Source organism: Sceloporus occidentalis, unplaced genomic scaffold (assembly GCF_023333645.1).
Source record: "Sceloporus occidentalis isolate IW3139 unplaced genomic scaffold, rSceOcc1.0.p SCAF_75, whole genome shotgun sequence".
NCBI classification, from domain to species: Eukaryota; Metazoa; Chordata; class Lepidosauria; order Squamata; family Phrynosomatidae; genus Sceloporus; species Sceloporus occidentalis.
Window position 1 is genome coordinate 3,893,788 of NW_028317055.1, and position 14,040 is coordinate 3,907,827.

General features: G+C 36.6%; 1 protein-coding gene across 1 annotated transcript; it reads left to right on the top strand.

The window, feature by feature from the left end:
* Positions 1-536: 536 nt before the first annotated feature.
* Positions 537-1,244, top strand: LOC149285900 (neurogenin-1-like). The gene has a single exon (XM_089494771.1). The coding sequence runs from the start codon at positions 537-539 to the stop codon at positions 1,242-1,244; it is 708 nt and encodes a 235-aa protein (XP_089350897.1).
* Positions 1,245-14,040: the final 12,796 nt, after the last annotated feature.

Consider the following 14,040-nt stretch of genomic DNA (forward strand, 5'->3'; position numbering starts at 1 on the left):
TTGTTTTACACAGTATATAAGGTGTCTGAGGCCAGTCGTGTGCCAAACTCACTGCTCACACGAGCTGATTGCAGCAGAGCTCACTTGATCACTCTAAAGAAGGAGCAGTCGTGTGTCTCTTTAAGGATAAGAGATTCTGACGTTATTCTGATTTTACAGGCTTCTCATCAGAATCACATCACGTGAATGTAAGTATCCGGGAGAAATTTCTTGTGTTTCAGAATTCATACTGTTAGATGACTTTCTATTTTATACATTCTATACTTTGACGTAGATGTACACAGTATATCTGCTTGTTAATATGTGTGCTAATGAAATGTTTCAGCTTTTGCAATAAACCTAGGAGCCACAAGTAATAACTATAAACAGTGTATTGTAGGTCACATAGTAATTGCTTGATTGTTATTTTTAGTAGCAAATATTTAAATATCACTCTATTATTTTATTTAATCTTGCACAGTTACTATGTTGCAGCTGAAGTATGCGTTGTGTTAATTTGTTACCAAAACTAACATAATCTCTTTATTCCCATTAGTATGGCATCCAGTATGGACGGAGTCTACAATGACTATGATACCTACAGCCAGATGTCATACACTCCATCAGATGATGATGACTCAATCTCTGTCTCTGACTCTGCCAGCCTGCATACTTCTTCCTCTTTCTCTTCTGGAGACCTTACCTCTCCTGCCCAAACTCCAGAAAAATGTGAAGAGGAAAAAGAAAAGAGAAAGAAAAGAGGCAGAACCAAAGTTAAAAATGAAAATGTTATTCGTACCATCAAAAAGACTAGAAGAGTCAAAGCTAACGACAGAGAGAGAAACAGAATGCACACGCTTAACTCAGCTTTGGATGAACTTAGAAGCATTTTACCCAGTTTCCCAGATGACAGCAAACTAACTAAGATTGAAACTCTACGTTTCGCCTATAATTACATTTGGGCTTTGTCTGAAACACTAAGATTAGCGGACCAGTCCAAGGAGAAGACCCAAAAAGAACTGATGCACCTAGGGTATATGAGTCCTGAGACTCCATCCAGCCCTGGTAGTGATGCTGGATCATGGGTATCATCTGATTCCCCTTCATCGTCACCTTCCTCATCTTTCTCCATATGCACTTCCAGCCCAAGCAGCCCAGCTACATCTGAAGACTGTTACTATGGACATAAAGATAGTGTATATTCAATCCACACCTTTCCACAAACCTTTATTGAACGCCCAACCTGCTTCGTACAGTATCACTAGTTTTTAGAATGAAGATCACATTCCTATCTGCCTTAATATATTATTCGTTATTCTTTATAATCTATATGTACTATAGTAAGACATGTAGAAACTAAAATGGGTGGCCTGAGATTATGATCTATATACATGCCTAAATTCTGACAAAGTTGGATAGAAATATGGTTTTCTGTTTTTTCCCACAAAATTTAATGAAAATCATAAGATCTGTAGTCAGATTATCAACACGGTTTTCCCTACTTTTGCACTTTCTGAATTAATCAAAAAACTTATGTTTATTTCTTTTGAAAACTGACCTTACCTTACTTCAAAAACTGATGTCTTGGGAAGAAAAATCGCTTTTTCCAATGCAGCCTGGGTGAAAAGTCAATTTTACAATTTGTAAAACTCTCACGAAGAAAAATGAGCATGACAATTTGGTTTGGATATTCTGACAATACAATGAAAAGGACTCAATAGAAGACAAGAAGTTGCTCATACATTATTTATGCTGACATCCTGCACTGCTGTGGTTCCACTGAGTAGAACTCAATCCTTTGGACATCCTTTTCTCAGACTAGGGGCTTCATAAAAATTTAATTTATTCCATTGGTATGAAAATGTATTTTTTTGTATATAAAGAATTTATTCTATTACATACTTGTCAAAAAATGTTTTGTATTCCATATGTAAAAATAAATCGTTTTACATTTTTATATAATTGCCTGTTGTCTTGAGAAATTATTTTAAAATGTTAAAGATATAACATAACTACTAGCCACATACAACATTTAATGTATTAATAAGCACAAAGATTCAAACAGAGCACTTCTTTTTGACTACCTGTTTAGGTAAACTAGTTTTTTTCTCCTCCTTCTTTGAGGGTCTTTTTGTGCTTTAACATTAGGCAGCAACAGATTTCCAAAGAAAAGGGATTACATGGATCAATAAAAGTGACAGTTGGATAGGAAGTAGAAGGATGACAGGTGGATGCATGAAACACTTTTGTGTAAAGGCTACAATACTGCAATATGAAAACAGAAAATATTGGAAATCTTCCTTTCTCATGTTCATTCCTTAAATTGTTGTATATTTCTATAAGAAAGGACACCATAATTATATATAGTAGTCTTATGCTGCCATTTTCATTATACAACGTTATTCATGCACAAAAGCTCACTGAAAACTACAATTTGTTGATGTTAAAAGGTGTTACACATTTAAAGAACAAAGATTGCAAAATAATATAAAACTTCACAACCAAAAAACATACTCATACTTTTTCTTTGGTATACAAGTGTAAAGAAAATTTCTAAATAACTATTTGATCAGTAGCAAAACTCAATATAGACTGTTTATTAGGAGTGATTTTGTATTTGCATCCTTTACCAAAATAAAATATTTACATTTACAACAGTTTAATTGAAAAGGATAGTAGAAAATAAAAATAAGTATATAACACATTTTACCTAGATTTCTTTCTATCAATGCAGTATATCAGTACATTTCTGGGATAAAGAAGGAAAGAAATCGGAGAAGCAGAGAGATGTCATTCATTGTTGGGAAATCCAGGAATCAGTCAAATGTTCAAATGAAATAATTATCAGAAATGGAATACACCAAAGCATATGTTTTCTTGGCTTTTCTGTATAGAATGAATGCTACCACACCCAGGGCATGAAACACCTTTTTTTTCTCCTTCATTCTTCATTATGTATGAGGTCTCTTGGAAGTGATTCACTTGGGATCTAATGCTTTGGGGCTTATCCCGTTTCTATAGCTGAGGGTAAATCCTCTATTTGTGAATCCAGCAAGGGGTCCAGGCAACGGTGCTGTAGGTGCACGTGTCTTGGATAGACGCAATAGCTTTATATTTAAGCCCTTAGGAAGAGCACACCATGAAACAAACTCCACAAAAATGTGTTAGCTTCCTGTTGGAAGCTAATCTCAATCCAATTTCATCCCAAAATACCAGCTGTATGCAGAAAAGTGCAGCTAAAGGATAAAAGAGTATCAGTACAATCAGGTTGTCCCATGGTTTCAACCTTCCACATGGTATTTCAAACTTTTATGGTAAGTTTTTTTTTTTTGTTTATTTGTCACAATAAACAGATTATTGAATATAAAATACACGACTAAACGGGGAATTTAATTTCTTTTAAAATGGTATTTAAATTGTGTTTCTTTATTGCTGATTTTTACATAGTGATCTTCAAAGTTTGTTGTAGTGCAAATAAACTGCAAAAATATGCAATAATTATAGGATGTAGATTATTTTTTAAATTATTTGAAAATATGCCACTTGTGTTTTGAGGCTTCTTGTGAGTTTTTCACATTTCCTGATTTGTACTGCTGGGGTGGAACATATGCTGATAAGATATCAAGAAATATCTTATCATATATTGTTTTATGTATGATATTTATTGCATATGTTTGGCGTTTTTTTGTGCAATTTCTCATGGATGCTTTAAATGCTTATTTTACAAAATGTTTCTTACATACACATTTGTGTTTATCAAGTGAATACAGTGTTATAGTCATTATGATTTTTTAGTGTAAATACTTTCCCTGGGCTGTTCCTTACTAGTTGAAGGTGTATAGTAAAGGTGAAATAGTAAATGTTAGAGTACATCAGACAGATCAATTTAAATTGTTCTCCATTTAACTACCCTAACAAAGGCAGGAAATCACCTGATTTTATGTGTAATAGAAGTCAGTAATGTCAGAACCATATACAACAGCATGTTTTTTATAGGGGAGTACTGGCAAGAGGGTAGAGGAACTGCACTCTGGCCTGGCCTTAGCTTTTTTTGCGTGTCTTATAGCGATTCTACATATAACCAGGATTTGGAGATAAAGAACTATGCTAGATGGTATTTCAGTGATAATCAGACATTTTCTGCACTTGTATAGGGTTTCTATTCATTCTCTTTCTGCATGTGTATTTTGCAAGGTATCTTCCAGAATGTTTTGAATCACTTTATTTCTAATCAACTTGGCTGGATTTTGCCCATGTGCTGAATGTTGCTAGCCCTCCCATGTCTGTGTGTTGACTCCACAACAAACATAACAAAACATGGATTGTATTATGTATTCTACACTAAGTGTGTCTACATATTTTACCCTCAGTAGAGTTTATTCTCAGGTGGAAGGTGAGAATGTTTTAAATATCTCATTTTACTATCCAATATGAAGGACAAACACTGGTCTAATTCATTTTACATTATACAGGGCCAGCCAAGATCTTTTTGTATCAGAAGTTCTTTGGGGTTGGACCTTCATAATCTATAGTGAAGTCAAGGAACTATCCAATGGGCTGTTCCAGACATTCGAATGATGCAACGGAGCATTCTTAACTGCAGCACTTGCTTTGTTTGTCTACACTCTAATACACTCAACATGCACTTTTCCAGGTTATCATTTGTTTAATTTACTTTAATAATATAACATTATATTATTATTTTGTGTCCCTATACTTGATTTATGTTTATATAGCAATAAAAATAGGTCGTGGTCAGGTTGTGTATATCAGGAACTCTTCTGGGGGGGAAAATGCTGAAAAAGGCTTTGAAGAAATGAATGCAGCGAGGGTGTTGGCTAAAATATATACAATATAAAATAATGTATTTTATGGACCCTCAAAGGAGAATTGAAGTAAACTAGAAGCAGGACTGGACTGGCCTTCTGGGAATACCAATAGATTTACTGTTAGGCTGCCTCCCCTGGGGCTAGTCTTGAGTCTTATGCATACATTCTCATTCTAACATACATATGTACATACAGTACATACTCTCACATCCCCTTACCTCACTCACAGTGGTCTGCCAGTCAGCGCCATGTCGGATCTGACGTCATATCTGGTGCCATGCGCTGGCCTGCATCCACACAATGGGAGTAGTTACACGTGGCCGTGGCTGTGGCTGTCAATGAAGCTACAGAAGCAAAACAGATAAGACAGCTAAATATTGGTTAAAGCATAAGCATTGAAAAAAGGCAAGTGTTCTATTAGTGTGAAATTTCAACATGCCTACAAGAACGTGCAGGCCAACTGTTTGTTTCTGATGTTTCTGCACACAACACAGTACCCACAGTACTGAGTATGAGTGATGAGTATGCTGACATGATACACAGACAAATCTAAGTATAGATTGGGCAGAGGATATAGAAAAAGTAGTTCTGGAGCACATAGATGAGGACTCATAGGTGAAGGAGTGAGGGGGAACATGACATGAGGGCACAAATCCATTGGGTATAGGAGTGAATCATATAAACAGTCATGGTGGCTACAGAAGCGGGGAAAAATTAACATATTGGGTTAGCAGAGAGAGGAAAGAATACAGGGGACTGGTTTAAAGAGATTGAGTTGGCATTGGGCAACACATTGTAAAAGGCAGATCTGCTTAGGTATCCTATTTCCCATACCATTCTATGTAACTCTATATGAAAAATATTTCTCCCCTAGTCTCTTAACATTGGCAAGGCTTTGAACTAAAATACTCTTAATGCTGAGGATATGGGTAGAAACCGAAAATTCAGGGTTAACTTAGCTCAAACTGAAAAAGAAAAAACACTTTTATTAAAAGCAAGTAACACACCAAAATTGTACAAAAAATTCAATAACACTGTTAGTATATAAATATATATGATTGTTAACAGCAATCTCAGGCATACCCAGATTCCGGCATGGAAGGAGTGTGAGCTGTTAACAAGCAATATTGTTATTGTATTTTTTGCCCAATTTTGGTGTTACTTTTAATATAAATCTATAACTATATATATATATATATATATATATATATATATATATATATTTGCTGTTAGCAATCACACTCCCATCATGCCAGGTCAGCCAGTACATGCTGAAACCTGGCTAGCTGCCCCCCTTGTATTGATGCTGCCAGCTGTATGGGGTCTGCATATCACTTACAGCCACCCTGTGCCAGGGACACATCCATGCTATCACACGCACACTCATTCATACACTTATTCATTCACAGATTCATTCCCTCAATCACGCATACTCATTCATAACCCTCCCACACACTCTTATCTGCAGTGCAGCTCTCTCGGTTCCGCTCGCAGATTTCTGTAGGGACCGCTGCTTCCCTCTGCGTTGCTCGCATTCTGTGCGAGCAGCTTCTCTTGTACTGCACAGAAGAAGCAGGAATGGAGCAGAGTCATGTGATGTGACATAAATTCACGTGACTCTGCTGGGTTCCGCTTCCCCTGTGCAGTACAAAAGACCTTCCCACAGGTAAGCAGCAGGGCCCTTGCGATCCTGGTTGCCCTTGCTGCAGATCTCACACGGGCTGCACCTCGAGGTCCGGCGGGCCCTGTACTATGAGGTAAAAAAAATCATAATTTCACCTGTGCCGATTAAGTCAAGTCCCATCATACTACCACTGTCACCCAAATAATGGATGAGTCTCTTTTTTCATCTTAATGAGATTGTGTTCTATTATAAACACAGACCTACGGAATAAGCAAATTAAGGTCTAAGTAGAAGTCACAGATAAGAGTAATTGTCCCTGACACCATTTTTTATGGCACCTAACTAGAATCAAATTAACTTGGGTTAACTCAGGCAGTGCACAGAGACAAGAATGATGTATAAAACAACAGTACAATTTGCGGTTTGAGAGCATAAGAGTCACATTTTCACATCAACATTTAATTTGATCTCATAAATGCATTTTTAAGAATATTTCTTATTTCACTGCAGGTCACATTCACATAGGACATAAGTTGTTTCCATGCCGATTGTAGCCCTGGGATAGTCTGATTTTTCACTTGGGAGGCATGACCCTCAAGTCTAGAGAGCATGCACTGCTTTTCTCCTCAAAGGAGGAGGTCAGAGTTCAACACCAGCTAATGTAATCACACTTCTGCTCTTTTCTTTTATTTCACAGCCTTTCTTCTTAAGGGAGAGCAGATTTGGTAAAAAGGTACCTAGTACTCTTTGAATTGTAGTATGAAAGTACATACAACTTGCACACTACAGTATCTTTTGCAACACCTTGTGATGGTTATTTCAGTCGTGTTTTATGTAAGTTTTACTGAGTTATCTGCAGTACGCTTTTTTTGAGTGTAGGGGTAATGCCAATGAGTAAAGTATCATCAGATTCATGTAAACAAATAAGAACTGTTCTGTGGCTTTATGAATTATAAGAGGCATGGACAAAATGCCTGTTTCTATTACATATTTTTAATATAATCAAAATAGTTTATTGTCATGCAATATGGATCAATACCATCTTTAAGGTAGGATAAAAGGAACATCTGCCCAGGGCATTCCACAGGAACCTCCGGTGGCAGTACCTTGAATCCAGATGAGATACAGGGAGGGCTCATATAGAGGTCCGAGAATCTAAAGAATTATGGGATGCAGGGGTACAGAGATGTTTGGGGGAGTTATAATAAATAAGAATAAACCTTAGCTATCTACAGTCAGTATATATTTTAATGAGACCATTCAACGTGGCAGTACCCTTTGAACAGCCACAGGTCAAGGGCGCAATGCAACTTTCTGTGAAGACCATGACGGGAAAAATTATCCACTGACAATGATCACTTTATAACTGTAAAAATCAAGGGTGAACTTTTCATACCAATCTCCAAGTGTATGGTGCATTCAACCTTAACGACCTATTTTAGATAGGCAGTAAAAGAATTATTGTATTCTACAAAGTAATATCTTAAGGCTACTTTTTTAAGACATGGACATTCAAAAAGTTGAAAGCTTTTTCAAACCAAATATTCCAAAAACATTTTTTGGTAAAGTGATTTTAAATACAACTTTGGTTTTTGAAAAACAATTTAAATATGATGATGTGGACTTAAACTTTTACTAGCACTCTGTGTGAACATTGAATCATTGCTGAAAATGTACAGTGAATTCCAATTAAAGAACCTTTCTCAAGATTGTCAATGAATTAGACATACTTTAGCAGTAGTTTATACATATAAACCCATCACTGGTAACTTTAAACATGACTAAAGTAAGTGTTAAACCTAAGCCTTTCTACACCTATAGAGGTGAAAATATAGCAAGTATCTATAAATTGAAAAAAATAATGAATTCCTTTGAAAATTAATACAACATTATAGGAATTGCATGATATGCATAGTTCTGCTGTACATACATTAGTTTACTTATGCACTCTTTCTACTTGTTATATTCTGTATCTGTTCCTGAACCGAAATATCAAGAACTTTAAAAATGTGGTGGTTGACCCTTTCAGGACAATGATTATTACAGCACTACTGATACTGAATTTTACAACCCCTCTCCATGGTACTGACAGGGATCATATGACTAACAAGTCAACTCCTTTTAGCTGTACATATGAGCAATTTCATTACTAGAGCAGTAAAAAATAGAGTACATGACAATCAACTTGCTATCAGTAGATTCAACAAAGTTACCTTGATTGATTCTTGCCAGGAAATAAATAACTGTAAAAAAGTCACCTAATGTAAGCAAACAACTTACTTTCTGTTACGGGGATAAAGTTTGGATTAGATAAGTGTAAATCGGGTTAATGTCTCACTTTACCCTTAAATGGGTATGTAAATTATTCTAAAAAATAATAAATTAGGATTTTCCAACAAATGCCTGGTGGAGGGGCACTTTAAACTAGAACATGCGTAATGCATTTATAGAATGTTTATCTAACATAAGGCTTCTTATATTTTTTTAAATTAGTTTTACATATACCGTTGTTTGAGTTGAACATTAGGGCTAAAAGGAAAAGTGAAAACTTAAGGAACTGTTAAAAGTATTTTCAAAGAAGGAAACACCTACATTCTATCATCAAAAAAAATCTGTAGCACATTTGTAATTTCGTGGTCTGGTGAACACTGGAATTACACAAATAGTTATTATAATATATTGTAATTAGGTAACAAATGAGTAATGTTATTTTAATCTTATTTTGTATCTATTGTATCTTTTGCCAAACAGGTAAATAATTTTTTGGTCACAATAATAAATAATTTATCTACAAATGTTCTACTAATTCTATAACATGAATTGAAATATTTATATATATATTATTTTTCATAAAGAGGTTAGTATATGTGTATGACAGATATATGGCATTATTTAATTACGAAAAAAAGGAACTGCACTTTAAAAATTATTTTAACTTATTATTTTAACTTTTTAAAAGTTCACACCTAGGAAATAATTTGTTGACAGCTAAGAAGATGAAATACTTTGTCTGTTTCACTGCTTATCTTTGAATACTTCTATTACTTTCTCCCAAACTACAAAAGCTTCCTTTCCAAGCACCCTACCATCTTTTTATAGGCTTTACAATAGCTTTTTGTTTAATGCTAATCTTCAGTATATTTCATTTTACCATTAACATTGCCTTGAGACAGCAGTCTACCTCAATCAGTATAAAGTACATGACATGCAATACTATAATTATAGTGTCTGGGAGCTCTAGTGACCCATTAAAATTGATTTGTATAGTAAGTAGAGATTCTAAGGACAGAGGCAGGTGAGACCTAAACGCCAGCCTGCAGATTTCATTCACTCACAGCATATGCACCACAAGAAGCATAATCCGAGGAAGAAAAATCAATACAAGAACACTAACTTGTAACCTGCTTCAGTATAAAACCGAATTGTTCTGAAAATAGTAAATTTTGTCTTGTAGCAAGTTTTACTGGTCCTAAAGCTATATATTTGCAAGATTAACATAAAACGTTTCTTACACCGATTTTTAATATTCATTATAACTACTCAAAAGTATACAAATTAAAATATATTAGTTGCTGCTTTCTCACAAGTAATAAAAACACTGAAAAAGCTGTATGTGATAAAAGCACAGAGAAAAATATTTTTATGTTAAGACCAACCTACACCTAATGGTGTTTGCAGTTAGTTTGTTGGCACTAACTGCATTATTTACATGCATTTTGCCTTCTACCAGATATATAATTCATGCATCTCGATATTGTGGAGAAAAACAGGTGCATGTAAACAATATATGTGCGAACTTCCAATAATAAGATGCTTTGAGGGATGTATATTTGTTAAATATGGCTGCTTTTTTTGCCCCTGTAGCTTATGAAAATCCTGTATGTTTTGCACATTGGAATCAAATTAATCTAGTGTCAACCAACCTTGCCGTTAGTGAAGGTTTTTTCTTAAAGCTTTAACTGTTTCGCCCAATCAGTGAGGATACGAAATGACAACACCTACTACAGGAGTTTGATTCTCACTACAGCAGATGGGTAATAGTAATATGTATATGAGCGAGTTAAGCAATCAATCAATTAAATCAAATCAATATGACAGCAATCAATGCTATAGTACAGTAATACATCACTGAGCCAAGTATTTATCACTCTCCTTGCTGATCAACCCACAACTCAACAGGGATTGGGAAACTCCTCAGAACAGTCTTTTCGAAGAGCCACTTGTCTCATACGTAAGGATCCGTCCTGGCCTGCACGTGTACGTAATCTCTGACACCACAGGTGAGGCTTCAAAGTTTGTGGTCACAGCCATGGGGTTTTTATAGCTGTTGTTGGGACTTTCCAGAATCTTCCAGGGGCGAGTGTCTTTACATTTTGGAGTTATCTTTAGGTGGCTTTTGTGACGCAGGCTGGCCCTCCATCTTATGGTGCTGCCCAGGCACTTTAAATGGATATCCTCCGCCATTTTGTTCTTGGGCGGTTCCTTGTCTAATCGGCACAGTGATCTGTACATGTTGACACCTAAGTTACAAGTTATATAACTATCCTTATATATAAATCATTAACCCTGTCGTGACCAGGTCCAGGAGTCATATAATTAACATCTTTAAAATTCACTTACCCAATGTATTTGTCCCACCCATTGAAGCTCCAATCTTGTTAGAGATATATTAACTCACTGCATATATGGTTATGGTGCTCCGTAATGTTGTTGGGTGTGTCCTGTGAAATTGTTTGCAATGACCAGTATTTGGTGCTGCATGCTTCTATTTCTTGGAAGCAATGGAACATTTTTTTTATATTGAGTCTAAATGAACCGATACCCCATGTTAACTGGGGGAAGCACAATGTTTACAGTGTGTGTATGTGTGAGGAGCAAGGTTATGCCCTATCACATAATGGCCAGAATCAGGTGGCTGGGCAGAGGGGCAAAAGTGACTACTCTTCCTATAGAATAAAAAGCTGCCCCAGTGGCCTGGTAAGCGGCTCCCACTTGTAATTTTTGTAGGTGTCTCATCTCATGGAAGTTACCATGGAACCGTGAGGCTTCCTCTATAACTATACAATATATATTTCATGCAGCTCAGTTGCAAGAATGGGCCATTGGGACTATGTTGATTAAATAGTTATCCCTTTTCTCTTGGGTTTTGGAATTTAACTCAAGATACACTAATGCATGTGGCAGGGACTTAGATCTTAGTAACAGTTATTTTTGAGCCATGCAAGAGCAACCACTTGCCCTTAGATAAGTGCGGGCCATCACTAGAAATAATTAAGCCTTAAGTAAAGTGAATGAAAGATTGGACAGCTTTGGTGCAATAACGGATAAACAATCTAAAAGTTCTGGGCCTTGAAGCTGGTTAAAGAAACCTAGAAAAACATCTCAGCATTATGGGACTTGATCATAGTACTCCACTGACTATTTGACAACTGAGTTTAAGAAATACTCTCTAGCTGCTATTTTAAACTAGAAGCCTGCTGAAGTGCAAGTGGGCACGGTGAGAAAGGTGATAGGCAGAAAAATCTTTCCCAGATTTTAAAAATGAATGTTTTGGCCCACGGGGGGGGGGGGGTTGTAAATCTCAGATTGTATAATAAAGATCAACCCTGCCAGTTAGACCCTAGTGGTAGCAAAATATTCATGAGAACTAATGTCCAAACAGTGTGTCATATGTGGGGGGAACACATAAACTTGAATTTCAGATTGTTGAAGCCAACAAAACTTAATGATTTCTGATTAACTACACAACATAGATAATCAATACACACAGCCTCTGATTAGTTAAGAATGTGCAGCTGATCAATGTGTATGATCAATTATTCAATGAACCAATGATATCTGTTCCTGGAGTGCTCCACGTTGACCTGGGTCCCATTATTTCACAGTACAATGTATACCATGTATTATGCCAGTAGCCATTAAGTCAGAGGTCAAAGCACATCTGAAAGAATGATCTGGAAGTATGGAACCAGACATTGTTTAACAGGTCCCCTCCAAATTGTCTAATACCCCCTTTGGCCCAAAAAATGATAAGAATGTAGGTGTTTCAGAAAAAAAAGTTTTATTTTAATATTTGGTTTGCCATAACCATTTTCTTGCATTTGTAAATATATAAAGTGATAGGATGCACAGGCATTTATGAACTGTTGATCTTGTCCTGAAAAATATACTGTATACTTCCTAGTTCAGGTGTAAACTGTTGTCAATTGTCTATATAAATTTAACTGAAGGAAAACTACTAAAATTAAAAATATTTCCCCAACCCGTGGTACTTACAGAGTTAAACAATAAAGGGACATAATTATGAATGATAAATGACCAGGGTCCATGGTTATATTAACATTCTAGCCACCTTTAAGGCTGACAACATTTTATATTTGGGATTCAATAATAGTGAGTTTTTTTCAGAAAAGATGCGTCATTCAACTGCACATATATACTGACTTAACCTGTTAGTAGCTCTGTGCCTGTGTGCAGCACCAGTACCATGAGTGCATCATGTAAGCACTAGAACATTGTATTGCCTTTGTCTTTTTATTATTTTCGAGTCAACTTCAAAGCTGTCAAAATGTAGACCATTTGCTGAATTTGCTACCTCGCTTATATGCATATATGTATGTACACACTCAAAAACTCATAGATTTCCTGAATATACACCCTGACAAATAACCTTATTGGGGAAAATATGATTTTCAAAATTAGGTTTGCCGAAAGTGTTAACTTAGTCTGCTGTATATATATACTAAGTGTATACTTAGAGTGGTACAGCAGCAGGGGCGGGCTGGGCCGGGGGGCAATTGCCCCCCAGGCCGCCCGAAATCTAATCTAAACGGCCGCTGGGTGCTGATGCCGCCGGCCGGCGCTACTTTAATACTTTTTTTTAAATTTAATATGGCAAGCCGGATCGGCTATTAAATGGGAAAAAAAATAGTATTAAAGCAGCGCCGGCCGGCGCTATCAGCACCCAGCGGCCGTATGCGATGGCCGCCAAGTGATGGGAGCAGCGTGAGGGGTGAAAGCTCCGCCCCCCTCACACTCACCTTTCACCCCTCACGCTGCTCCCATCACTATGCGGCCATCAGATTGTTGGAAATCGAATCTAAACGGCCGCTGGGTCCTGATGCTGCCGGCCGGCGCTACTTTAATACTTTATTTATTTTTAATATGGCAAGCCGATCCGGCATATTAAATAAATAAAAAAAAGGATTAAAGTAGCGCCGGCCGGTGGCATCAGCACCCAGCGGCCGTTTAGATCAGTTTTCTAGCAGTCTGATGGCCGCATAGTGATGGGAGCAGAGTGAGGGGTGAAAGGTGAGTGCGAGGGGGCGGAGCCACTTTACTTGACTTGCCCCCCAGGCCTTAGGCTGCCAGCCCTCCCCTGTACAGCAGAGCTCATTGCTAGAGCTTAGAATATTAATAATCATCATCAACAACATACTAAGTTCCCTTTGTCCCTACAACAGTACACTATATTACAAAAATATCTAATGGAATGAAAACACACGAGAAAACAGAACAACACTGCTCCACTGATGAAGAAAGGAGCTACACAATCATGACTTTTCCTTTGACATTTATTAGCAAATTAAAGTTTCATTCTTACAGAGC